This window comes from Takifugu flavidus, chromosome 12 (assembly GCF_003711565.1).
Source record: "Takifugu flavidus isolate HTHZ2018 chromosome 12, ASM371156v2, whole genome shotgun sequence".
In the NCBI taxonomy this organism is placed as follows: domain Eukaryota; kingdom Metazoa; phylum Chordata; class Actinopteri; order Tetraodontiformes; family Tetraodontidae; genus Takifugu; species Takifugu flavidus.
Genome location: NC_079531.1, coordinates 8,357,901 through 8,382,610, shown reverse-complemented (window position 1 = coordinate 8,382,610; position 24,710 = coordinate 8,357,901). Strand labels below are relative to the sequence as shown.

The 24,710-nt window shown below is 44.4% G+C and overlaps 1 protein-coding gene across 1 annotated transcript; it reads right to left on the bottom strand.

The window, feature by feature from the left end:
- Window positions 1-124: 124 nt before the first annotated feature.
- Window positions 125-23,240, bottom strand: cbl (Cbl proto-oncogene, E3 ubiquitin protein ligase). The gene is made up of 16 exons (XM_057049088.1): window positions 22,297-23,240; window positions 19,000-19,247; window positions 10,983-11,129; window positions 10,453-10,609; window positions 9,355-9,476; window positions 8,016-8,153; window positions 7,424-7,511; window positions 6,891-7,022; window positions 6,552-6,764; window positions 5,884-6,009; window positions 5,298-5,714; window positions 4,773-4,861; window positions 4,491-4,697; window positions 4,322-4,410; window positions 3,804-4,049; window positions 125-2,886 (listed from the first exon to the last, which is right to left on the bottom strand). The coding sequence occupies exons 1-16, from the start codon at window positions 22,441-22,443 to the stop codon at window positions 2,591-2,593; spliced, it is 2,862 nt and encodes a 953-aa protein (XP_056905068.1). The 5' UTR covers window positions 22,444-23,240; the 3' UTR covers window positions 125-2,590.
- Between the last annotated feature and the right edge of the window lie 1,470 nt (window positions 23,241-24,710).

Genomic DNA, 24,710 nt, shown 5'->3' with positions numbered 1-24,710 from the left:
CCATCTTCCTCACTCTCCAAGTAGCTGAACTGTTAAGATTAAGATTCATCACCAGGCAGAATTATGGATCTTGGTTTTATAAACAACCCAAGCATCAATTTGTCACATGACAGGGAAGAAGATCTTGTTGTTTTTGTTCATCATTTTATTAACAGCACTGTGCATACTTCCAGAGTGATATGAGCTTTAAAAACTGTCAAAAAGTTAATATATGCCTTTACTGATGGGAAGCAACGCAGCTACGTGGAGCAACAGCTCCCCCCAGCGGCAGGGAGCGGCGGTGCCCCTGCACGGGGATGACGCCTGCTCCTCAAAGCTGAGCATCGGCCACCTCGTTGACCTTCACACATCAGCCGGCCGTACAAGGCGCAGAAGACAGACCGATACAAGCAATACTGCACAATCTTTGCGTTCAGAGATCAACAGATACACACCAGTACCGCTGAGTTCTCTTCAGAAACAGGGAGGACATATGGCACTGCGCACAGAATTACTCACACAAGTAAACAAAACCCTTTGGAACAAAACACATGTACAGGAATGCAAGCTGAAGTAAATCAGCCTTTTTTTTTTTTAACGTCACTGACAGTATACAAGGTGTTTTTTCTTTAGAGTGACAGTATCCGAGCACAAATTGGTGAGCGGTACGAAAATAACCATGAATAATACAATGTCACACTGTCCTCAACAAAACATTGGTTTACTGTGAGGATTAGGGAATTTCTCCCCATCCCTGACCCAGGATTCCATCATTCAAGATGTTTATCAAGGCAACTAGGAAAAGAAAAACAAGTAAAAAAAACAAAAACACCATGAGCAGTGACAGCTTCCAGTCAGGAAAAAATGTCACCCAGAATTAGCCAAAGCTAATTCGCTCTTAGGTTCAACATACACCCTCCACACAAGGAAAAAATTAAAATATTCTTCATATACCTTTGAGAAGTTCAAGTCTATGTACCGAAAATCTCCTTGAATTTATTTATTCAGAGTACCTGCAACTTAGGAATCCATACTGTCAGAAAACTGTGCAAGTTATAATCAAACAAACGGAAAGATTTACAGGGTACTTGAGTGACTTCGTGGATGCTTTCGGCTACGTGTCGACCGGAAACGAAGGGCGGACGAGCTGCTGCTCTGGAGTCTCCACCAGGTTCTGAGCACCGCTCACTAAGATAAACACAATTCCTGAGTTAGTTCTTACAGTTGGCCCAAATACTGACTTTAACGTAGACCTGGGGATGGGCCAGCAAACCCGGGGGCCTACTCCCCCCTCCTCAACCAAAGCAGGAAAATGAGAGCAATCTGAACCTACAGCAATTCTTTTGCTTTGATACTCTGCAGCGGCTAACAAGAAAGAATCACAAAAAATATATATATCTTTAAAAATAAAGGTTCAAACACTGAAGATCTGAAAGCTTTCGATAGCTGCAGGCTCACAGGCCGTGTGAACTTTCAAGTATGCTACATTATGAACTGGAGGTGATACTGTCACTTTAAAGAAACACAATATTCACAAATTTACATTTAAGGCATAATCGTTTAGCACTAACAATGGTAGCAGCAGTGAAGCACTTCTGAATTATAATAACAATATTTAAGAATATATTACAATAATATATTACCTAAGTAAATCAATGTCTTTTTTTTTTGTTTGTTTCAGAACACTGAGCTGGGCTGGAGACAGCAATCCAAACCAGCCAGAATATGAAAACAGAGAAAGAATTAGAAATAAAATTCAGCCACCACTGATCATGCAGCGCAAACCTGTCTGACACCTCAGTTGTCATTAGTCCAAGTGCCGCTATAGCTGCACCCCACTAAGTGGTAGAGCTGGCACAGTCTGACTGTAACCCCACATTCATGTTATATAGAGGAACAGGTCATCAACTCTCTCACACACACACGCACATTCAGCCATACAACGGACCAGACCTTCACCCACCACCATGCTACTTTGAAAAATAGAACACAACAAAAAAGAATGTTTAAAAAAAAAAGAAAGAAAGAAAAGCAGTACCAAAAAACATTGTTAATCAGAGGCTATGACAGATGAAAATCCTCATCAAAAGCTTCGCTGCTGACCCAAACATCCGATTCCTCTCATGACGACCAGCCCCACCCCAACGTGGTCCCTGTCCACCCTTATCACTTGTACAACAGTGACCCCCAGAGCTGAAATCTGTTTTACATATAGTAAATGCACGTACTGTATATATTACGCATATTTAATACATATTTACTTATATATTAAATTTTCATATAGACATACATTTTTAGTTTTTTCATGAGGTTGTTACATTTTCAGCCAGAGGCTGCGAAATGATCGTGTTTTACAAAATCCCTATGAAGGTCTGGGTTGTTGCGCCGCATCTCAGTAGCCCAACGGAGGAGGAGGGAGAGCGGCTGGATGCTGCTGAACGCACACGGAGAGAAGGATGCTGAGGCCTCCAGATGCTGAAAGCTCGGAATCTGATCCGCGTGGGCTAGCAAACGGGATTTGGGTTTTAGCCGGAACCCATGTGAACCCAGCCGGGCCAGGCCAAGCTGTGGCAGCGAACTCCGGGAGCGTGGCACGGACGGAGGGGTCAGGTTATGTGAGCACGTGCGCGGTGGAGGGGATGGAGACAAACTCCCGGAGGATGTTCTTGGCCATCTCTATATTGTTCTGTGCAATCATCAGTGCTTTCTGGATGTCCTGGTAGGAGTAACCCTGACTCATCAGGTGCTCGATCTCTGAGCTGATCTGAGGATTGGCTTCTCCTGCTGCTGCTCCACTACTAGGGGGGGCAGGGACAGGCGGGACCGGGCTGTGTCGGCGTTCTGAGTTGATCCGTCTGGGCAGGGGCTTCGGGGGTCTCTCTGGGGCTTCTATCACCTCCATGAAGGCTAGAGGAAGACAGCATAGAAGACACTTAAAACTAAATTTGATTGAAACTTAACATTTAAACAGAAATGATCTTTAAAAAGCATAAAAGGTCGATGCAATATAGTAAATGCAAATGGCATTTAAAATCCACTAGTAGTCATTTGAAAATGTCACTAAATACAGATTTACTCTGGTAGCAGGCAGCGCATGCAAGACAGGAGATTAGCTGCGTGGTTATATTACAATGTATATTACACCGGGTGACCTTTCCACAGCAGCCACTTATAATGAAGTGGCGCAGAACTCACACTTAAGAGTTAAAAACTATGTGGCTCTTTAGCCGAGCACCACAGTTTTCCTCAAAGGTCCCTGCTGACCCACCGGATGCTTGACGTTTGCTCTTCTGTCAAATAAGATCGAGTCTAACAAGCCTGGTCTTTGACCCGCTGCTGTCGTCTAACATTCGCTAACGCAAATCAACTAAATTTGGCCTAATGGACCGCGGCGGCACAATCTGCAGGAATTTATACATATTGCAGCTGATTCGAGCTCATTTATTCCAGTCTCGTCCAGACTACGGAGAGATGCTCGAGGCAAGTCTGCAGTCTGCTGCTGGGGGGGTTGAGTGTCTCAAATCATTTTAAAAATACACAAGTTCACTTCTGGCCAACTGGTTTTTGTCATCAGGTGCTTCAACAGCAGCTAAATCAAGCACAAACATGACTGCTGTAAACTTGAATGAAACATGGATATTCATCTCCTAGCAGCAGTCGCTCTATATTGGGACAGATTTGCTCTTGGTTTACAACTGCATTACACATTCCATATTTTCCTGGGAGTGGGAAAGAACACAGACTGTGTATTTATCTCAATCACTGGGTAATTACTGTGTGAAGTCATGTCTGTATTCAAACCAAAGTGGGGCTCCAACACTTACAAGCTGTAGCTCCTACATCCGAGTCTAAAGAAAGCCTGTTGAACGCGGCCGTGGAGGACGAGGAGGAAGAGGAAGATGAAGAAGAGGAGGACAGTCCAGCCATCTCTGAGAGTGTCCGTCGGGCGGGTGGCAGGGGCAGCCGGGGCTTTGGGAAGTCGTAGCCGTTTTCGCTCTCTTCCCTGTTCTCTGCTGGGAGGTCTCTGGGGCCGTTCGTCATGGCTGCCAGAGGGGGCAACTCTGAGTAGTCTACATGAAAACAAACAGGCGCTCAGGACATAAATATGTATTTATTCAGATGCATGGATCATTATTTTCTCAAAAACAGCTTCGGCTGAGCCACAGCTGCCACTGAAATTCTAATTTAGATTAGGTGTTGGGAGCGGGTTCGGTCCGGGAGGAGTTATGAGAGCGTTCAAAATTTCGGTCAGACTAGTTAAGAGTGAGTGCTGATCCCTGTCGGCAGCAGCTGAAGTAATGATTCACCGCATCTGCAGAACGGCTCGATGGAGGCCGAGTACCTGAATCTATGGCTTGTTGTGTACCAGCCTGGATGTCGTACATGGCCTCATACGCTTGTGGACCGTCCTCCAGTTCAGTCAGGGTGAGTCTAAAAACAAATTGACGCAGAATATTAAAATCATTTCATCCCGATGTGCTGCTGAACTTGTGCCGAGATGTTTCAACTACCTAGAGGTGTGGGGGGAGGCTGAGCTCTGTGTCTGCGGAGCCGACAGAGGGTGAGACTGCGAGTGTCGGGGGACCACTGAGTTCTCCGCCACAGGTGGTGCCGCGATGGGGGGCAGGATGGGACGGGAGGAGGGGATCATGTATTCCGATTCCTCCTCGCTGTCATGCGCCTCCTCCGCCGTCCCCGACCTCAGAACTGGGGAAGGTCTGAGAACAAAGAGACCCAAAATCATAAACCTGATGTGTCGGTTTTTCTGGGTAAATTCTTCACCTCTGACCTACCTGGTGGCCAGAGAATAGATGGCATTGGCTGAAGATGAGGGTTTCACTTTGGGGTTGTCGTAGTCTTGGGCAAGGCCTGCTGCAAAATTCTGCAAAGAAAAAAAAACCTGAAACTTAGATTGGAGAATCAAAATCCATAGAATGATTATTATTGATACTTGACTTCACGGGAAAATGCTTATTTGGTTCCTTTAGGAATTTTAGGTGTTTGTAGCTACTTCGAAGTGTTCTAAGTGCACTGAATTTCTCCAGAAAGCTCCATGTCCTCTTGGCTTCCACCTTAACATTCTCTGATCAAGACAGCAAATAGTCTTTTCCCCCAAATATTTAACTATTTCCAGCCCTAAGGCCTGGAAGCCCCTCAGGCAGCAGAGCCAAACATTCTGCTACATTTTCACAGATAAACCCACATCGACTCGCTCAGACTGGGACACAGAACTTCTCTTTCTTGTCCTCTCTACTCTGGCCTGACAGTACTCAAACCAAATGTCAGTGCAGTGTGTGGTGCTTTGTGGTTTCTCTGACCAGCTGGTGGTCCAGACTGAGGGAGCTGTTGTTCTTCTGTGCATCTGAGCGTGTGTCCAAGGTGGAGGGCAGCGCCAGCGGGAGGGAGTGTCGGTTGGAGAGCTCCCTGGCACCCGCTCGGATGTCCGCCTCCAGACCTGAGACGTGAGAGGATGAAGAGGAGGGGGAGGAGGACGACGACGAGGTGGGGGCTTTGGGAACAGGCCGGGAGTTCCAGTCGGTAAGAGGCCGATTTGGGGGTGCAGGCGGGAGCTTGTCTCGGGGCGGCTCTCCTGGAGTGCTGGGCAGTGGTCGTCTCTGCAACCGACCGTCAGAGGCTGTCCCGGCGGAGTGGGGGCGGTCGGGAGGAGGGGGAGGGGGGAGATCACGCAGCGCCGGGGGAAGGGGGAGGGGTTTGTCTTTGTGATGAGATGCTGCCTGGAGAGGAAAAACAGTTGGCTGAATCACCCTTCAGATGACATTTAACAACAGGAAGTCAAAGATCATCATCACAGTCGGCAACAAGACCAGCAAGGGGTTCTGGGACAACACTGGAACTGCTGCACAACCAAACATGAACCAGAATTAGAAGTGCACGGCGGCTGACCTTTGAGGTGACACCAGGACTCGAGGCACCAGGGGGGTTTTGAGGTCTGTGTGGTATCAGATCTAGTCTTGGTGGCACAGGGGGAAGAGAGGGAGAACTAGACATGGGCGAAGGGGGCCGCTCCACCTGAATCACAGGGACGTGAGACAATCAGATGTGATCAGCCACCCTTCTTCATTGTTTACACTGATATGACTGTCTCCATGATGGCTGAACCAGTATGATGCGCACACCTGCTCAAATTCAAATGCATTTTCAGAGCTATACAGCCATTTTCATCAATTTCTATCAGTTTTATATAGGCAGAACTGCTTACTTTCATTAGCCAAAAACTGCACAACCAGAAAAGAAATGATCTATTTTGGTCAGCTATCAAAGCGGAAAAGCCTGAATTACCAAATACCAAGAGGCATAAGAAGCTGCTACTGTGGCACCATGAGAGATGGAGATGAAAGCGTCCCGATATGAGCTGTGAAGCTCACAAAAAAGGGAGAAAAAATAAACAAACAAAAAGACAGGGTGTTTCATCTCTGCAGAGAGGATGAGAGGACAGAGGAACCCCTGTCGTTCTACCACAGTGTGAAACCTCCTGCCTCAGCACCATAAGAACCACTGTTCCCAGGGTCACCAGTGGACAATCTGAAACATGTGTCTCTTCCTCAACTCACCTTTGCAAGTTTGCTCATCATGAGGTGGGGGTCTTCAAGTCTGTCATCATCATCATCTTCACAGCTGGGCGAGGGGGCGCCCTCAGCGCCGTAAGCACTCCTGCAGGAGCCACCGCCGTTATCTTTTGGGTCGAAAGGATCCACTACAATCGGCTCTGTGCCCTTAATCTCACAGCGACAGAAGGGACATCCTGTCCCCTGACCCTCCGACTCCTGTAACACAGCCACAGGCAGACAGCTGACGGGAGACTGTGGATTCGTTATTCCAGATCACTTCAACAGCACGCTGTCGTCCCAACTCATTGCGGCCCCACAGCCGAAACGCCCACGCAATCGTACCTGCCAGGCTGTGAGACAGGAAGTGCACATCAGATGTCCACAGGGCTCGATCTTCACGTCCTTGTCATTCTCGGCGCAGATCTTACACAGCTGGAATGTGGAGCCCATCTCACAGTACAGCTCATATTGCTCCTGGCAGGGGAGACAAATTAAACTGGGGTGAGTTTACAGACGCCAATGGTGTAACATCACACTCACTTCCTGAGATCCAAGGAAGAATACTTTTGCTCAGGAAAGCGTAGGCGTTTTCTTAGTCGAGTCTTGTGACTCAGCAAAAACAAACCTTTCCATGAGCACGTGTGCAAATGACTGACAGAATATGACTGGCTGCAACACATGTGGGTTCAATAAGCAACATGAAGAAACCTTTCACACTTGGCAGTTGGGTTATTTCACTTATTACAACATTACATTGTAGGAAAGGATGACGCATTAATGACAGTAAAGGAAGCTTCACTGTTTATCCTAGGATGTACAACTAAAAGTCCTTTTTTCCTGAAAAAGAGTGGAGAAACCTGCTGTTCACTGCTGACCTGGGTGACTTTAATGTGGTCCTGAGGGGAAGGCTCACACAGTCCCGTCAGATCTGGGTTTTGTGTTCGGCCATCAGGAAATAAATAGCTGCAAGTGTAGAAGCACAACAATCAGAAGATACAGGGGGAATTTTTCTAAGAGTGTTTTGGTAACTGACACATTGAGAAAAGCAACATCTGCTCATGGGACATTGTGTTAATTACTGAATTGTAGCTTTTTATAGATGTATATGCAGTCGATTTTTCATGATTGAAAAGAAACATTTGAGAACTGGTGGGAAAGTGTAGCTTTTGTGAAACAACTGAAAAGACACTAGCATGAAGAGATGAGTCGAAGGTTACTCACTAAGCCACTAAATGAGCTGCACATTAGTCGTATTGTGCTAATAACAATGGAATGATGGGACCGGGGATTACACTGACCTGGGGTCAAAGGTTATACTTAAATGTCAGTGACTGCCGAGATGATTCACCGTGAGAAAGTGAATGTGATTTACATAGTATTTCACAAAACGGCATCACATTAAGACCAAGACGCAGACATAGAACATTAGAAAGCAATTGTAAGCCACACAAAGGCCGCAATACTCACAATCCTTCCCTGAAGCCATCTATAAGGGCCTGGAACAAGGGTTTATTGTGGGGAATGGTCTGTAGTATGTTTCCGTCTGCAGTCACGTAGCCGATGGCCCACTGCCCGAGCCGCGTACAACTCAGGCGAAAGATGTAACTGAGAAGAGAGCCAAGAGAACGCCTGTGTGACACTTCTGTCAGACTACAAATCAGCTGATTAGAGCAAAGCCTTTCATGTGTGCATCGAAAGAAACACAAAATACATTTAATAATGTACTTTCTACACACTAATTAAATAAGTAAAATACACAAAGAGCATTTGTCATAGACCTACGAGATGAACTATTTTAATATTCTTTTAAAAATTCAAGAGTGCTGTAAGCTGCTGTAAGGATTCTCAGTCAGGTTGGGTCACATGCATTTATTTTTGCTGCCTTAAAAACACAAAAAAAAAAAAAAAAAAACGTCTGCACGCAACCCTTATGGTTATTTGCAGAAATAGCAGAGAAGACCAGAAGTATGTTTTTCAATATTCATGCTGTCCACTTGTGATGGCAGCACCAAGGATGTATAACTGCTGCTTCACCATCCAATCCGCAGCATTATTTGCCAGAAAATGAAAGTACACAATGAAAATAGAAAGAAAATACACTTGAGACCTATTTTAGAACTCAATTACAGACACTTCACTGAGTGTTCCTTCAGATAAAACCTTGCAGGCAGTGGTGCAGGAGGGCTGTCATTAGCATCAGACACCTTGTTATCCCAAATGTTAATTATCAGCTGAACTCTCCACACCTCACAGGGATGAACAACTGTTCTAGTTCTATTGTGGAAAAGTTTAAAATGTCCAATTGAGTCTAGACAGGTGAGTGCTCACCATCTACAACTTTTTTTGAAAGGTTCAGAATGAGCAGGAACAAATATCGGACACCCACATTTCAGCTGCAGCAGTCAAGAGCTGAATGCAAGTGCACCAAAAGTGCTGCAGAACAGGATCACCAGATTCTGGCTCCTTTCCTTTGAAGTGGAACCACCACAGCAGCCACCAGCAGAGCAGAACTTTGTTGTGCTTGATATTGTCCAATAACTGCATAAGTCATGGAGCTGGTCTCTGTGAGCTGGGCTGAAACACTGACATCAGCTTGCAGACTACAATCAAACTATTGATGTTAGGAACCAGTGCCATGCTGCCCTGGTTCCCAGCTTGTCTCCTTCACACGCGAGCATGGCCAGCTCACTTACCCTGTGTTTCTTTGACTTAACATACAGGAAAAGATTTATATTCACGTTAGCTAACCTGCAGAGGGTCAGTAACGGCAACTCCAGGGCTTTCTGAGCGAGTGTTTCTGTCTCACCTGCCAGGCTTGTGGATGAACTTCTGCAGCCGTGCTTTGACCTCATCATAGGTGAGGAAAGCCATGTACCCCGGGTGAGTAACAGCCAGGCTGTTCCAATTTCGCAGCAGGGAGGACCAAGGCTACACACACACACACACACACACAGATTAACTTCAACTCCATGAAGGGTATTTGCCCCCACAGTGTACATAAATTAAAAACCCAAAGTAACCTTTAGAGTCACAGGCCTCTTTTTGTTCAGCTTTGGCATAGCAAAAATACATTGATATGACCTTATGGATGATGAGCTACACATTACTAGAGGGAGGTTCTAAGGGAAAACTAATGTAAAAATTAGCACATAAATCTTTGAGACTGTGCTGCACAAGCTAAGGGCTTAATTAAATCTGCACAGGAAAAAAAATGAACCTTTCATTAAAAACCACACACAGACAGATTTCGGCCAACAGCTAGGAAAAGCCTTTTCTGCCCTCTGTAGCTTTATGTTCCCACATTTATTTTTTTTTTGAACACAGGAAGTGACACATCAAAGCCTTGGCTGGATGCAACTCATTCTCTAAAACCCTGCAGAATGCCACTGAGACGTGTCTCTTGTCATGGTGATCACACTGAGGTCTTCGGCTCATCTGTCTGCCTGCTTTATTATGTTTTCACATGTAGTAACCATGGAGTGTTTATTTCAACAAATGGGAAGTAAAACATCACAAGATATCTAATAATTCCATTTAGAGAACAAAATAGTTCAAGAATTTTAGATTTTACAAATATTTCTTGGCTGCATATCGAGGACAGAAGTCAAAAAAGGCCACAGGCTCACTTCCTTTTCTGCGCATGAGTCCACCTACAGGGAGGATCGTGTCGTATTAAATGGCTAACGTCTTTCTGCTGCGTGAAACATTAAGCATTGATGGACTTGAAAAGTATCCCACTAACAAGTAGATAAAGTTAGCTGAAAAAAGACGTGAAAGATGATTTTAAGCTGATTATGTGCTGCTCAAATGAAATTTGTTGTTAGGCCAAAGCTGAGAGTGTGCTGTGAATTATCATCTGTTCCGATAAGTGAAGACAAAGTTTGTGTTTGCCCATGTTGACTACCTGGAATAACCTGGTGAAGATGTCAAACTCAAAGACAGAAATATAGTCGTTGCAGGTGAGATCTATGGTGGACTTGAGGGCCATGGCCTCCAATCCGGAGCTGATGGGGTGAAATTCGTGGAGCGACTGACGAAACATCTTCCAAGGCACAATAGTCCTAAACAATACACGCAGAAGACACTTTTATAATGACAACAGACTGAACAGGAGCTATTTGGACAGTCTGACATTCTATATTTAGTCCATTCCTTGTAAAGCGTCCCAGGCTTACAGCTAACAGGCTAACAACGTTAACATTAGAGAGTATGAACTGAATTTCCTGTGAATGTTTACAATATTATTGAGTCACATGTGATGAGAGGAACCACCAATCTGGTGCTTCTAAATATAACTTGGTGGTTGTTTTCCAGAAACACAGACCTGATATAAACTTGTGGTCCACTCAAATATAAGAACAAAGCAAGAATAGTTATATATAAACTCTTTGAATGCCAAGATTGTGGCGAGATAAAAATTATAACTGGGCTCACTTGTCTCCGAAGGCACGCCTCCAGAACTCGGCAGCGTCGGCCTTGGTGATGCGGAAGTTGTCGCCTTGAAACTGACCATTGGGGAAGATGGCCTTTAGCTCAGCCAGCATGTGGCTGAAGATCAGCGACAGTTTGGTGAGGTTGCGCCTGGAGACGTGAAGATAAGAAGAAAAGGGGAATGAGAACTCACACCTGCCTTATCGACAGTGGGAATAACAGCCCCGAGGGGAAAACTAGCATCGAGTTAGTTAAAAATAAGCTGTTTTTCAAAAGAGAAAACACAAAATGAAGACTGTTGTTCTCACATCCTTAAACTCATTTTATTTCAGAAATATGCTATTATAATAGCACAGCATAATATATATATAGATTCTTTGGTCACTTGAAATAAAACTCCACAACCTTCTGCCAATTTCAAGTCAAACACATGGAGGTCAGTTTCCTTAGTGAAGTGATACTTTAACCATAAATACAAATATAGAGTTGTGATCTGAAGTATGCAGTGCAATCCACTTCCTTTTTGTGCTTGCGTCAAAATCACACAATATATTAATAGATTTGAACACTGACATTTGAATTTCCAGAATTATTAAAGTGTCACACACACACACACACACCCACACACACCCACACCCACACACACACACACACACACACCCCCACACCCACACCCACACCCACACCACACACACACACCCCCACACCCACACCCACACACACACACACCACACACACACACACACATACACACACACGCACCTCACTTTGATACGAAAAGGATAAACCGAGTTGAGAAGTGTGGAGTAATGGTTTAAGATTAAAATAATATTGTTTATCAGTTAACTTCCTCACCTAAAAAGGTGGATGTGTAAGTTAAAATAGATGCAGACTTTCAAAACTGAGAATACCATTTTTAACTGCTGCAAGAGTCAATTCACTATTTGTCTTCAGCTCATCAACCTGATCAAGCTTTGGAAAAAAGCACAGCGATCCCTCACCCTGCCACTACCCACTGTTCTGGTGTATGTTACCGATCATATGGAATCTTTTAGCCTTGTTTTAAAGTGTAGATCTTGAAACGATGGATCAAATTCCTAAAATCAAAAGAAGTGTACATTAGCTTGGTAATACCACCACAATAGCTATTTCCTGAGTTTCAGGCTTCCTGAGAGGCACAATGATTGCCTCGTTTAAGCTCTTAATAAAACATGAATGTCAAATATAAACTGCAGGAGTCCATACGAAGATGGTTCGTAAAATATGCATGAGGCCGGATGGGTGTTGAAGCTAGACACAGAGGTCCTGAGTATCAGACCAAGTCATTTTTTATTGAAGACAGAAACAAACAAACAAAAAAATGGGTCTGCTTTCTTGAAATCCCACTAAAACATCCAACATCCAAAAACTATTATATCTCAATACAACCACCTATGGAAAAGTTGAATGTTCAATAAGTATAATAATCTTCAGTAAGCTGGTAAATACAGAAAAAAACTCACAAGAAAGCAGGAATGTGAGCAGGACAAACATAAAGCCATGCTGTTACAGCATTGAAAAGTGTTACGCTGTGAACAGTATGATTGAAAAAGCAGCACAGATGGAGATTGTTCTTCGCTTTGAGGATGGGGGAATCGACATGCACAAGAGAGACGGGGATGAATGTGTCCACGCTGCAGCTGCCCAGCACAACACGCCCTGTGAGCAAGAGGCGGTGGCAGAAAATGTGAATGAGGGAGGACGCTCGCTGAAGATAGATGGACTGAAGACGAGTGTGCGTTTTGAGCCAGCCAAACTAGACGAGGATGATAGTTCACCTCGGAGAGCGAGAGCACACAAAAATCTAAAAAAAACCAACCAAACAAAAAACCATTTAAACACCACACCCCAAAAAGAGCAGCGGCATTTTATTTATAGCCTCTCGGCAGTAAATGATCTTTGAAGAGAGAATGCTCTTGTAGCGGGACGTCTCATCTGTTGAACTGCTCTGCCCACTTAAAATCTACAGCAGACGTGAAGCCAGATGCCTGGGAGTGGATGCCTGTGACGTGGAGGCTAACCCTCATCAGTAATGCATGCGAAAAACGAGGCCTTCAGCTGCGCTTGGCATCTTTAATCCCTGCGGAACTCGTCGCTATGGCTCGGGTCTCTGCCAGTGCTGAGACAGCCGTTTGGGAGGCAGCTTCTATTCTTCAGTGACTATTCTTCAGTGGCCATCAGCTCAGCAAGATTTAGCACCTCACTGAGGGAGCGTCTCTGCTGCTCGGTCTGCCTTCAGCTAACCAGTTATATCGGTTACAGACCTCTTTTTCCCTTATTCCAATCTAACGCAGCTGATTTGGACAAATAGGATTTCATGTATGGCTGCTACTGTCTGTTTAATGTGTTCTGTGACTGAGATTCTATAAATTAGGCCACATTCCTGATGCCATTTTGAAAAAAATCAGTAAATATTGAATTATTAAAGTCAAACCGTAAGTCGGTAATTTATAGAACACCTTGTTATTAAGCAATTTAGCTTCAATCTCTAGGTTATTCGCGGACTTAATGTCTCCTCACTTCATTTCTAGAGTAGTGTAAAGTCTGAGGAAGTCGGAGCTGCTCGGCTCTGCTTGAGCTTGAAACATTCATGGGTGCTACTTAAGAACTCACGATTACAAATTCACCACTTCAAACCCACAATTAAATTTCATTTACAATTCACAAGCAAGTGTTAGAGACCCTCAAACAGTGCTTCGTGTATTTTCACTGATTATTTTACTGATATTTTAATATTTTTCCCTAAGCAGTGATGCACAGATGTAGGTGCAAAGTTTCACATCCTTTACAAAGTGTCACGGAGCTGCGTGGGCGAGCCTATGTCAAAACTAACTAACAGCATGGTATTGGTGTGATCGAGAGATGAATAATGAATGCGAGGGTGAACACTGTGCGGATCGCACCAGGCTTCCACTGTGATCCAGCCGTCTCTATTACGTCAGTCCGACTCAGCCTGCCTGTGTCTTGTGTTGGTGAGAGACTGAATAAAAGCAGAATATCGGTGTGAAACCAATAAATAAAATACATTTCAAAGCCACAGCATTTCAAGGACAAATCTCTGACGAAAAGGGAAATTTTACTTTTTACCACTGAAAGTATAAATGGTCTCAAAGGCTTGAGTGCCGATGTGCCCGGAAGCAACTCATATTCACAACTCATTGAGTAAAAATGGACATTAGCCGGTTCGCCTTCTACAGTCAGCCCGAAGCTGACTGATACTCTGAGCGACCCGGGATCGTCACATCGCTGCAGTGTTTTCTTTTCCGTCCCTCACCGACAACTATGACCACAATAACAATCCAAACCTTTTTTACTGAATACTAGCTTATTGTCCACCATCCCCCTCATGCTATAGGGTGACCTCTGATCTCGCAGCTGGCTGCTCCCTTCCTGTTTCCTGCTGGCCGCGATAAAGTAAGTAGCCATCCAGGACTGTGCTGCACACACGCTGAGGCTTGCTCGGCAAAGGTCAAACTCTTAGAATGGAAGCTTGTCTAGGCGAGTCACAAGTAGCTTTACTTCACTTTTGTTTTGCAGACGTCTTTAAATGATCACATTTTAGGTACAATCAATAATGGATGTTTGACAAGATAGATATTAAAATTACACGCTGTGTAGGAAACAAATGGTGATAGTCAGGTGATCATTGAACGCCAAGGACACAGACGTGAGCGACCAGGATAAGATCTAAATATGTATATACCTCCTGACCTTTGAAATACAGGGGATTATGTTCTTCTTTTATCAATTAACATTCTGCTCCAGAACATTTTAAATTTAACTATCTGGAATTGGCTTGACTCCAGATAAGGAGACATGCATAATACGCCTCACCAAGCATGTTAGCTGCTTCCTTACTATCAAAAACACTGATCCAAACAACCAAACAGACTTGTGTTTTTCTCTTCAATGCTCTTTCAAGCATTCAATATCTTACAGTACTTAGACGTATTCAGGCTAATTCAATTATGTGCATTCATTCTTGGCATTGCTAGATGGTTCTTTGAAAGAAGAGAAGGATAATAAGATGCAGTCTTATGTCATGCACTGTTCTGAGCATGAGTTATAGGTTGTTACAGTCGTGCTGTGGCTGAAAATACCCGCATGTGCTACGCATGAATGTAATACACACTGTTGCTTACAGACATATTCCACATATTGGTCAGTGAGGCATATATACATATAAACATATTACTTTTCAAATATGTTTAGTATGTGTGTCAACAATACAATGATACAATCTATATTGTATGTGTATACATGTGTAGCGTTGGCTAAAAATTGCAAATGTTAGCAGACTTAACTGCAACGCTAGCATCCTGTAAAAGGTTTAGTACATTTTTGAATGCAGAGCATTTGAGTATTCAGCTGGTTCAACCCAAGAGTTTCACCTCTGTCAAACCTTTGTTTGAGCAGAAAATAGGAAGTTGCCTTCGAGAAGGAGAACTCAGTTTGAACAAAAACAGAACAGAACAGGTACTCTTCTAAACAATAACTTTTTATAGTGGCTTCAGAGGGGTGCTACAGGAACTATTGATGGCACAGTTAGACAAGGAGGAATGCAACGGCACCTGTCTGAACCCCATTTTTGCACCACTTCACTCTCAGAATTCTTCATCTAATAATGCATTTGTGCAAAAATATGATAATTTAACCCCCAAAACTGCAATCATCTGGAGTTCAACCAAGCAAAACTTGATGTTTTGGCAGCGGGTGGATGAATAGAACCGATTACTGAGTGACACACTGTTGATGAGATTCTGCCACGGAAGCCTGAGCAGCAGTTCAGCTGCAGGCTGAATGAAGATGGAGGAAGTCCTCTCTGTTCTCACTATTGTAAAAGTATCACGAAAGCATTTGTGGAATGCACATTTCCATTGTAGACGGGACCGCAGCCATTGAGTGTCAATAATAGAAGGCAGACATGAAGACGACAAGAAAAACAGGTAGCGCTGAAGTTTCAGGGTGAAGATTTCTCAACTAACCTGGAAAACAATGTAATCATCTGCATAGGCTTCAATCACTGAGTTGATTAAAAAGTCTTTGATTCGGGGCATTCCTATGAACTCTCAGTGTATATATGGCCACCATAATAACAGACTCCACCTCCAGATGAGATGTGTAAAGATAAAAAGGAGCAGACTAAAGAAAGGGATGTTTACAACAGCACTAGGCCAGGTTATCCATCACTTTCTGGAGCTGGCGCTGCAAAGTTGCATCACGTTGCAGTGTACAAACCACTCGTATTCTGTGAGCAGCTGCATCTATCAACACAGGCCGGGATGCAGCAGCGGCTTAGCTCAGGAAGACGATCAAACACAGAGGTCAAAGCAGTATCCGGTTAAAGCCGCGGGGGGTGGGAGAGGATTCTGAGGAGATGCTGAACGAGCTTTCCCTGGATTACTCTGCTCAGGCGGGGGGAAGAGGGAGGGGGTTCTTCATTACCTTTCTTGTAGTCTTACCCGTTTAATAACAGAGGTAAATATTCTGTCATTATTTGCCTATTCATAAATACAACTCAGACCCTCCTGACAGATGTGGAGAAACATCTGACCTGACTCTCTGGAGATCCTCTGGAGTGCATGTGTGAGCTCTGGACAACTAAATTTAAAAAAACAGTAGGCTGTACCCTTGTTCCCTTGTGCAACAACCCAGTGAGCTCCCTCACGCCACAGCCCCACAGGCCCTAGAATCATGATCATTGTTGGTTTTTATTGGTATTTTTATTGAATCCATCATTGTTTAATTTACTGTAAATAAATGTCATATGAGGTACTATTTCATCATCCAGTCACTATCCAATGTAGCTTTCTATAGAAATAGAAAGATATTTCTCGAAATAAAGAAATGATAAATAGACATTTGAAAGCCACACAATGTTTCAAATTTGTTGTGTTCAACATGAAGAGGAAGTGAGGCAAACAAGAAGGAAGTGCTGACTGGGACGTCTGAGCGAATATCAGTTGTCGATGTTAATAATTAAACATCACTCACAGCGGAGGCGCTTCTATCCATTTTCCATTCTACACCAAAAACTGACACACTGCAATGAGTGACATGGCATCGAGAAAAACACTCGCATCTAATAACCAAAACGACACCGGCTCAAATCTTTTGTCACAGTGAAACCACCTTCGGTCGACACAAGCCCCTGGAGGGATGAAAAACTCTTGAGAAGGGGCTGCGGCGACGTTCTGCACAGCATGGTCACGGAGTAGCTGCATTCAGAGCATTGCTGAAATGTGATCTTTCGTTTTACCTCCAGAAAAAAACATTACTAAAACATTTAATAGTCCCTCATCAACGCCTGAGGCAATTCCAGAACAGTGACTCTCAAATACGGGTTTTTTACAACTCCAGCTGACCTCAGGAACACATTGTATATTGCCAAAGTGTTCCTTTACTAGTGTCGCATCTTATCCTTTATAGTCCGAGCCATGTGTGGAGCTCTGCTGCAGCCTCACACACCACCGATCAATGGCTCCATGTCATTGGCCCATTTATACAGCGTTCTAAAGCGGCCCGATATCCATTGGTTGGTATCACTGCTGCTGCCTCCTGCTCACAACAGCAGACTTTGTGTTTCATGCCTGTATGTGGGTGTTTCCACTGTGCAGTGATGTAGTGATCTGAAGAACTTTAAAGACCTTCAGAAATGAACCCTGTTATCGGCTGGTGGTTGCTGCTGGAGACTGGAGCTTCCTCTTAAATCATCTGCACCACCAGAAGCAGGAATCAGTTTAGATGTGCAAACAGAATCTGCTTCACGATAATGTCCAACCAAATGTGGAAACGCTCATGCCTGTTCCCTTCACCTTCAACCAGACTGAGCACTTTCCAGTTAAATGTTCATTACAGAGCTTCTTGACGCACACGCAGCTAAAGTGGAAGTGGAAATGACCAGTGTTACTTCAGCCAAAGCTTTGTATTGAGTGCCATGTCTCTTCCAGAGAAGTGACGAGATGTCAACATGAATGTGGAAATTCCCATTAATACTTGCTTCACTCAGAGGAAATCCCACAAATACACCACGTCCTCACAGCCACACGGTTCCCTTGTTACTACCAGTGACTAATCAAAGGTCTGATGTTTGTCCTTTGTTCTCCATTGCATTAGTTCCGCTTTTCACCACTTATGACAAGATCTTAATAAAACCCACTTCCCACTCAGCCGCCGTCACATGTTAGTTGCCAAGGGTGCCGTGCACTGAGGTTGAAGACCAGGCTGGATGGTCAATTCAGTGAAGGGTGGAATTAGAATTTCAAGTAATTATGGATCAAACTCTGACCTGACAAAAATGTGCGCAGACTTCAGAAGGATTATTGGATTAACGTGACCTCAGCTACATGTCAAACATGATTACAATAATGTGTTATAACTACATTTTTACATTAATATGATCTATCTTTTTAAGATGATTGAGTTAACGCCTACATTTGTATCCTACAGGTAAGCATATGACCGATGTGTTCATATAATATTTCCAATATTTTGCTAGGACAACTCGAAATTACAAAGGCGGCAAACACAAAGTTAGGAACCAAACCAATATATGAAGTGAGCACCAGGCCACAACGTTATTCAAAAGAAAACACAGAACAGGGAAGAACTGGAAATGACAAATCACTGCTGACAGGAATAACATGCCTCAGATCAGTTTAATGAGGAAAAACAGGGGGAAAAAACCCACTAATTAGCATCGCCCAAGGCTGTTTCAAAGGATGAAAGATTGAGCAACAGGTGACTCGACTCAACTGTGAAAACATGTCTAAGGAGATGGCAGCGATAGAGATCCACAAACATGTAGGCAGCTGTAGAAGAGCACGTTCAGACCACAGATGCTCGCAAGCTCGAACCGCAACGACTCTTGTGTCTTCAACAGCAACCACCGGGGAGGCTGGGCACGGGTGCAACGGCTGGTGGCGTCGCTTTTCATGTAAATGAGTCAGGTGACAGTAAAACGAGCTTTAACGTCACTCACCGAGGCTGCGAGTTCTCCTCGTACATGCGTTCCTTTCCCTCCTTAAACAGGCTGATGGTCTGTTTGGTCTTCTTGGTCAGGTTCTCCATGAAGACCCGGAAGTACTCGTTCTCCCCTAGAGTCTCCATTTTACCTTCATAGCGCGACAAGATGGTGCGCAGGTGCTGGTAGGTGTCTGGCAGCAGGTCCAGGATGTACGGGGGGCTGTTCTTCAGGGCCAACTTGGGGTTTTGACACAAGCGCACCACCTGCGTGGAGGGACGATATGAGGGGTGCAGTGAGAGACAAATGGGTGCACGGAAACTTCCTCACAGATGGGATAGAATCAACACAGATGTGCAAAATTTAGAACACAGACAAGACAAAGTCTACATAACATGGCTTGTTTCCTGAATTGAAGCACTTATCTGGAGTATACTGGCAACATTTCACAGCACAATGGTGTAACTGGACTTCCATTGCGACCGTGGGATTGCTTGCCCTTAATGCAACGTTGTTTAGGTTTGTGCCTTCTAGCGTGGCTCTAAAATCCATAGTTGCAGATAGACACTCTGCTCCATCGGCATGTTTAGAGAAGCTGTCGTGTTTACCCACTTTATTCTGTACATCTTGAACACCCCTAACATGCAAATACAGATGCATTTGTGCATCTTTGCCATGCAAATTCGATGAGAGGAATGAGTTGGACTCACTACCAAATGAAAGCTTTTGAGCCCCAAAGGTGAAATCCAAGCTGTTCTGGGAGTTTATCGCCAGCTCATATGAAAACATGGCCATAACATCACGTGTGGATGCCCTCAAGGCTACGCTTGCATTTTTGTTTTAAAGGCTGCATCTCATGTCCTAACCGGAACCTGAGCTGGTTCCTCAACTGTAACAGGGACCAAACAATTGGTTTTCAACAACAGGACATGGCTTATTCTTTTGCAGACCTGAGAAAATGATTGGCCATGAATAATTCCCCGCTGTTGGGAAGAAATATGGCAGGAACAATGGAAGAATGCAAGTTCCCCTGCTTATATCTATAAATCCATCAGCTTGTCATTAGGGGAACAACACTTCAAAAGACTGATTAAGACCATTTCTAATCAATCAGCACTCGTATTGCACCCATATTAGATCCTCGTACAGTAGTGCAGTCCTCCATGAAGTCATACTATCGCTTTAATTTGAAAAGTCAATTTCTGTCATAAGGTCTATCCCCTGGCTTCATGTCCTCATGTTCCAAAGGCCTGGTCTGGATGTGCTGACTCAGCCACTTCATCATCACTGTATCAAATATCTCCGATGAAGATTGAGGTCACATTTAACTGGTGGGATATTTTAAGCAAAGATTTTAGCATGTGGGTCTTCATCATGTCATGTCCAAACACCTGACCGAGAATGACTTAAAAAAAAAAAAAAAAAAATTCAACCGCTAATATAAGATTTCAGAAGCTTTACGGAGCTGTGCCCATCAGTTTTTGTTCCTATTTTCTTGTGGTTAATATCTGAAGGCCACTGAACTAAAGTAGGCTTTACCATCACGAATAGCCAAGTACCCTCGTTCCACTGACTCTTCCCCAGGCCTCCAATTGAAAGACTGGTTATGTTTGAGACTAGATAGGAAGGCTTCCAGCGCCGCACCACCGACCGTGTTTACACCTGTACCGACGAGCCAGTCAGACACATGCGTGCACGCACATGCAGACGGCCACAACCTCTCACATCAATGAAGCGAGCTGCAGCAAAATGAAGACTGGCTCCAAGCTGAACGACACTCTTCTCACCTTTCCCTCACCCTCGCAGCCATTCAGTATTCATGCCGCTGCTGTAAATTAAACTCAAGCTGTTCAAAGGTTAACCAGCCTGATGGAAAGTACATTTAACATTTTATAAACATTTACTGTAAATAATTTCAACATTACTTTAATTCTTGTCAGACTTCGAGACCTGAAAAGGTTTTGCCACCATCCCTGCACATGTTCAGCTGCAAAGATGGCTGTCTGAATAAATCCTTATATTTTATCCATAAATAAATATGCTGTCAGTGTGGACATTACATTTAAAGTTTTGATTAATGGATAGCAAATAACCCCAAAGCACACAGTAATAAAACAGCAGAGACCTTCAATGTCTGAACGTCAACACTTGACAAAAATAACAAACCTAAGAACAAAGGAGGTGCCTTTAATTTAATTTTAATGACCTCCTACTCATACGTATGAGGAATGTGTAGACAGAAACTCCATTATCATCCTGTCCTGTTGCAGCCTTTAAGTTATTTTACACCATGCCGTATAATCTTTTTGGCATTTTAAAGTTTCCAGTAAAGCTAAGCTGTAATTTTTTTGCGGCTTCATAGTTTTTCCTGCAGTCATTCAACTGTTTCGAATCAGGTGAATTATTCTCACACTGCAGACTGAAAACGTGTGTTACACACTGTCCAGGCGCTCTGTCAGAAAGTCCCAATCATCCATTTCTGCAAATGTTTATCAGAAAAGAATTGCAGCAACATTGCTCATTTTCTTACAATTATTTTACGGTTCCTGCTAAAAATGTGGCCAGCAGTTGAGTCACACAATCTAAATAAACTGGAACGCGGTTTCTTAATAACAGCTTTGTCGAAAAACGCCTGTCTAAACATCAGAGCTCAAAAGTAAGGCCTTAAAGAGGAGCGGAGAAACAAGAGTGTCTTGTCTTCTTAGTCACTCTAATTTTGCTGCGTGTATCTCACAGGAAACTGGAGGTCAAACTGTTGCAGACTTTTCCGAGAAGTGAATCTGTGACATGAGTCTCCCCTGTGAGAAAGTATAATTGACAAATTTATCATTTCAGCCTTGTCAGTTTCCTCAATCTAACAGTTGTGTATAAACTGCAACAACTGCACAACATGCAGAGACCTACAGATCCTCTAGTTACTGTACATTGCAACAACAATACAGACTCAAAGCTCCTGGCAGGCACCCTTTTGCAACAAATTACCTGTGATATCTTAATGCTTAAAAAACGCATACTCGGGTTAATTTAAATGCACCACAGTAACAGAGGCTGGGCGCTATCTACAGATGCGTTTATAGAGACTCTTGCTCTGTTCGTAAGCTACTTTTAACGTGGTTTTCTTTGTAAGTCCATCTGACGCATACTGAACCAGTGGTATTCAGCTGGTAATGAAACATGTTAGTTAACCATGTTTTCTTCCAGCGTTAGCCACGACAGCCCTGCAGACACAACAGATTAGCTTACTGCTAGTTAGCTGGAGTCTAGCTAGCGCTTTTATCGTTACTGGTTAGTGAATGCTGCTTTTAAAATACCAACCTTGTCCATTAGTTTCCAACATTTCTCTACTGTCTTTTTGTCCACGGCTCCAGGTTGGTGATGGGAGTGGAGGTGGTGATGGTGTGGCTGGAAAGTAACCTTCATCATTCCAATGAGCCCTCCACCTTTCTTTAGGTTTCCTGCCATGGTTCGAGAGGGGTCGGCCAGAGTGACAGACAGATGAGGCAGGGCAGGGGTCAGGGGGGACCCGAACCGCCGCCTTGACTTAACTGGACCAGGTGGTAGTGATCCGGAACCCCCCGGCGAGGACAGCGCCCGAGTGGCTAATTCGAGCCACGGTCCGACGGGGGGGGGGTCAATGGAAGGATGGATGACTATCGGCTAAAGGATCCCATCAGTACATGCGAGCATCTGTGTGCCACAGAAATGTCCCCAAATTCGACTAAAATAAGCTTGTGGGTCACTTACACCCCGTCGACCGTTCCGTGCTGCAGCTAGCAGCGCTGCCGTCGCTCTTTCTCTCTGCAGAGACCACGCAAGCTAATTAGCGGAGCACCGGACCCGTCTCTGCTCGCCCTCGGCCGGAGGACAATGGCACCGTTTCTCTGCCCTGTGCAGCGGAGAGTCTGCTCTTCTCCCGACGAGCCACGATGTGGTTTGCCGTTTGCCAGCGGAAGCGTTCGTTGTGCTGCGTCTTCACGGGAAGTTGAGTGTCGGTGACAGTGTCAGCGCCCCTCTCCGGGCCGTGTGGCTGCCGACAGCGAGAACTCGCGGTGGCCGACGAGAGGAAGTTGCACTTTAAACTGCGTCAGCTTCACGCTTCGCTCGCTGAAACGCGGGCGAATAAAAACGTGCGGGAATTAAACCATTGCTCAGTATTTTTCTGCGTCCCTCCGTGACGTGTATATGTGGCCTTTTCCTTTCCTGTACGTCCCCTTCCGTTAACCACCCTCTCCCAAAACTCCACGCCTTCCGTGTGCGCGTTCGCGACACATAGATGTAGCCGGTTGCGCGCTTCAGTCTGTATTGCATTCAGAAAACGATGCGGCGCGCGCGAACACCCGTTCAGGCACTCAGTCACGCGCAGAGGCAGGCCTGGTCTCCCTTGACAACAAAAGACGCTTTTAAACTCACTGAAAGCGCCGACACGGGGTCACGTCTGTGCACGCGAGCCCTCTTCTAAGTTTTTGATTGGCTGACATAGGTGTCAATCAACTTAGCACTCAAGCTGGATCCCAACCGAAGTACAGCAGCAACAGTGTACAGTAACCTTCCGAGAAACAAACAAACAAACAAACAAAAAGGAAAACAAACTGAGCCGGTAAATAAGCTGCCTGAGAACAAAACCAAAAAGGTGAGGGTTGGTTGTAGCATGTAGCGTTTGGGTTCAAATGACTTGTAGGCGTAATACAGGCGGAGCTGCCAAAACAACAAAACGATTAATATATTGCTGTTTTACAGCAAGAAAAATAGTGTATGTTAACATATGATGGTCAATGTGTGACACCTACAGGCTTGATTTCGGGCTTTAACCACACATTGGCTCGACATTTCATTCCAAGTATCAATTGTTCAGGCACATGATCTGAAGTCCTGAAGTGATCCTGTTCTATAATCTATATCTATAATAATCTATAATAATATAATGTCAGATGTACTGTTTTCTGAGGCTGGAACCAATATTTAATGATTTTTTTATTTTTAGTGTGGAAAAACAACACTAATTGATGTAAGAGTAACTCTCTAAAACAAGTCCAATTTGACAGAGCTGGGTTGGAGAGGTGTGTTGGTGACGTGAGGCTGCATCAGGAGCAACAAGGCCACTGGGACATCACCTCTGGGGAGGCAAGCAGGCAGCACGCATTGACAATTAGACTTCGAGATAAAGGATCCCCCTAGGGGTGGCGAAGGGGCCCACCAAGGTTAGAGCAATATACTGAGGATGAGAAAGCCTAATTAGCAGGAAACATAAGCTCTTTTTTCTGTGTGAGTCCTCAGCGTGCATCAGGGATGGCGGCGACATTGTTGGCATGAGTGTCATTGCAGAGCTGAGCCGTCAGAGCAGACACACGTGGGCCAACAAGGCTGGAGGGGGAGGTCAGCCAAATCAAGCAAGAATGAACATGTAGAAGTTTAATATCTGCAGTGGCAGGAGACAGGGCAGCTAGTCGCATGTTCAGAATGATGGCCTTCTTGCCAGCGAGCGTCTGTCTGGCCAGTATTGTGTCTGCAGGAACTGAATAAAGAGAAGAGAGAGTGGAAGGAGACAAAGAACTCCAACAAAGCTAGAAAACATGGAAATAGAGAAAATACTGCATGTAAGTAGCCTATTAGGGATTTATGCAAGGACCTGCATGTAAACGGTATCTCCTTTGCATTGCAGGATGTTATTTCCTCAGACAAATTTGTCTTTCTGGGTATTATTGCAAACCAAATATGCAAAGTTCCTTTGT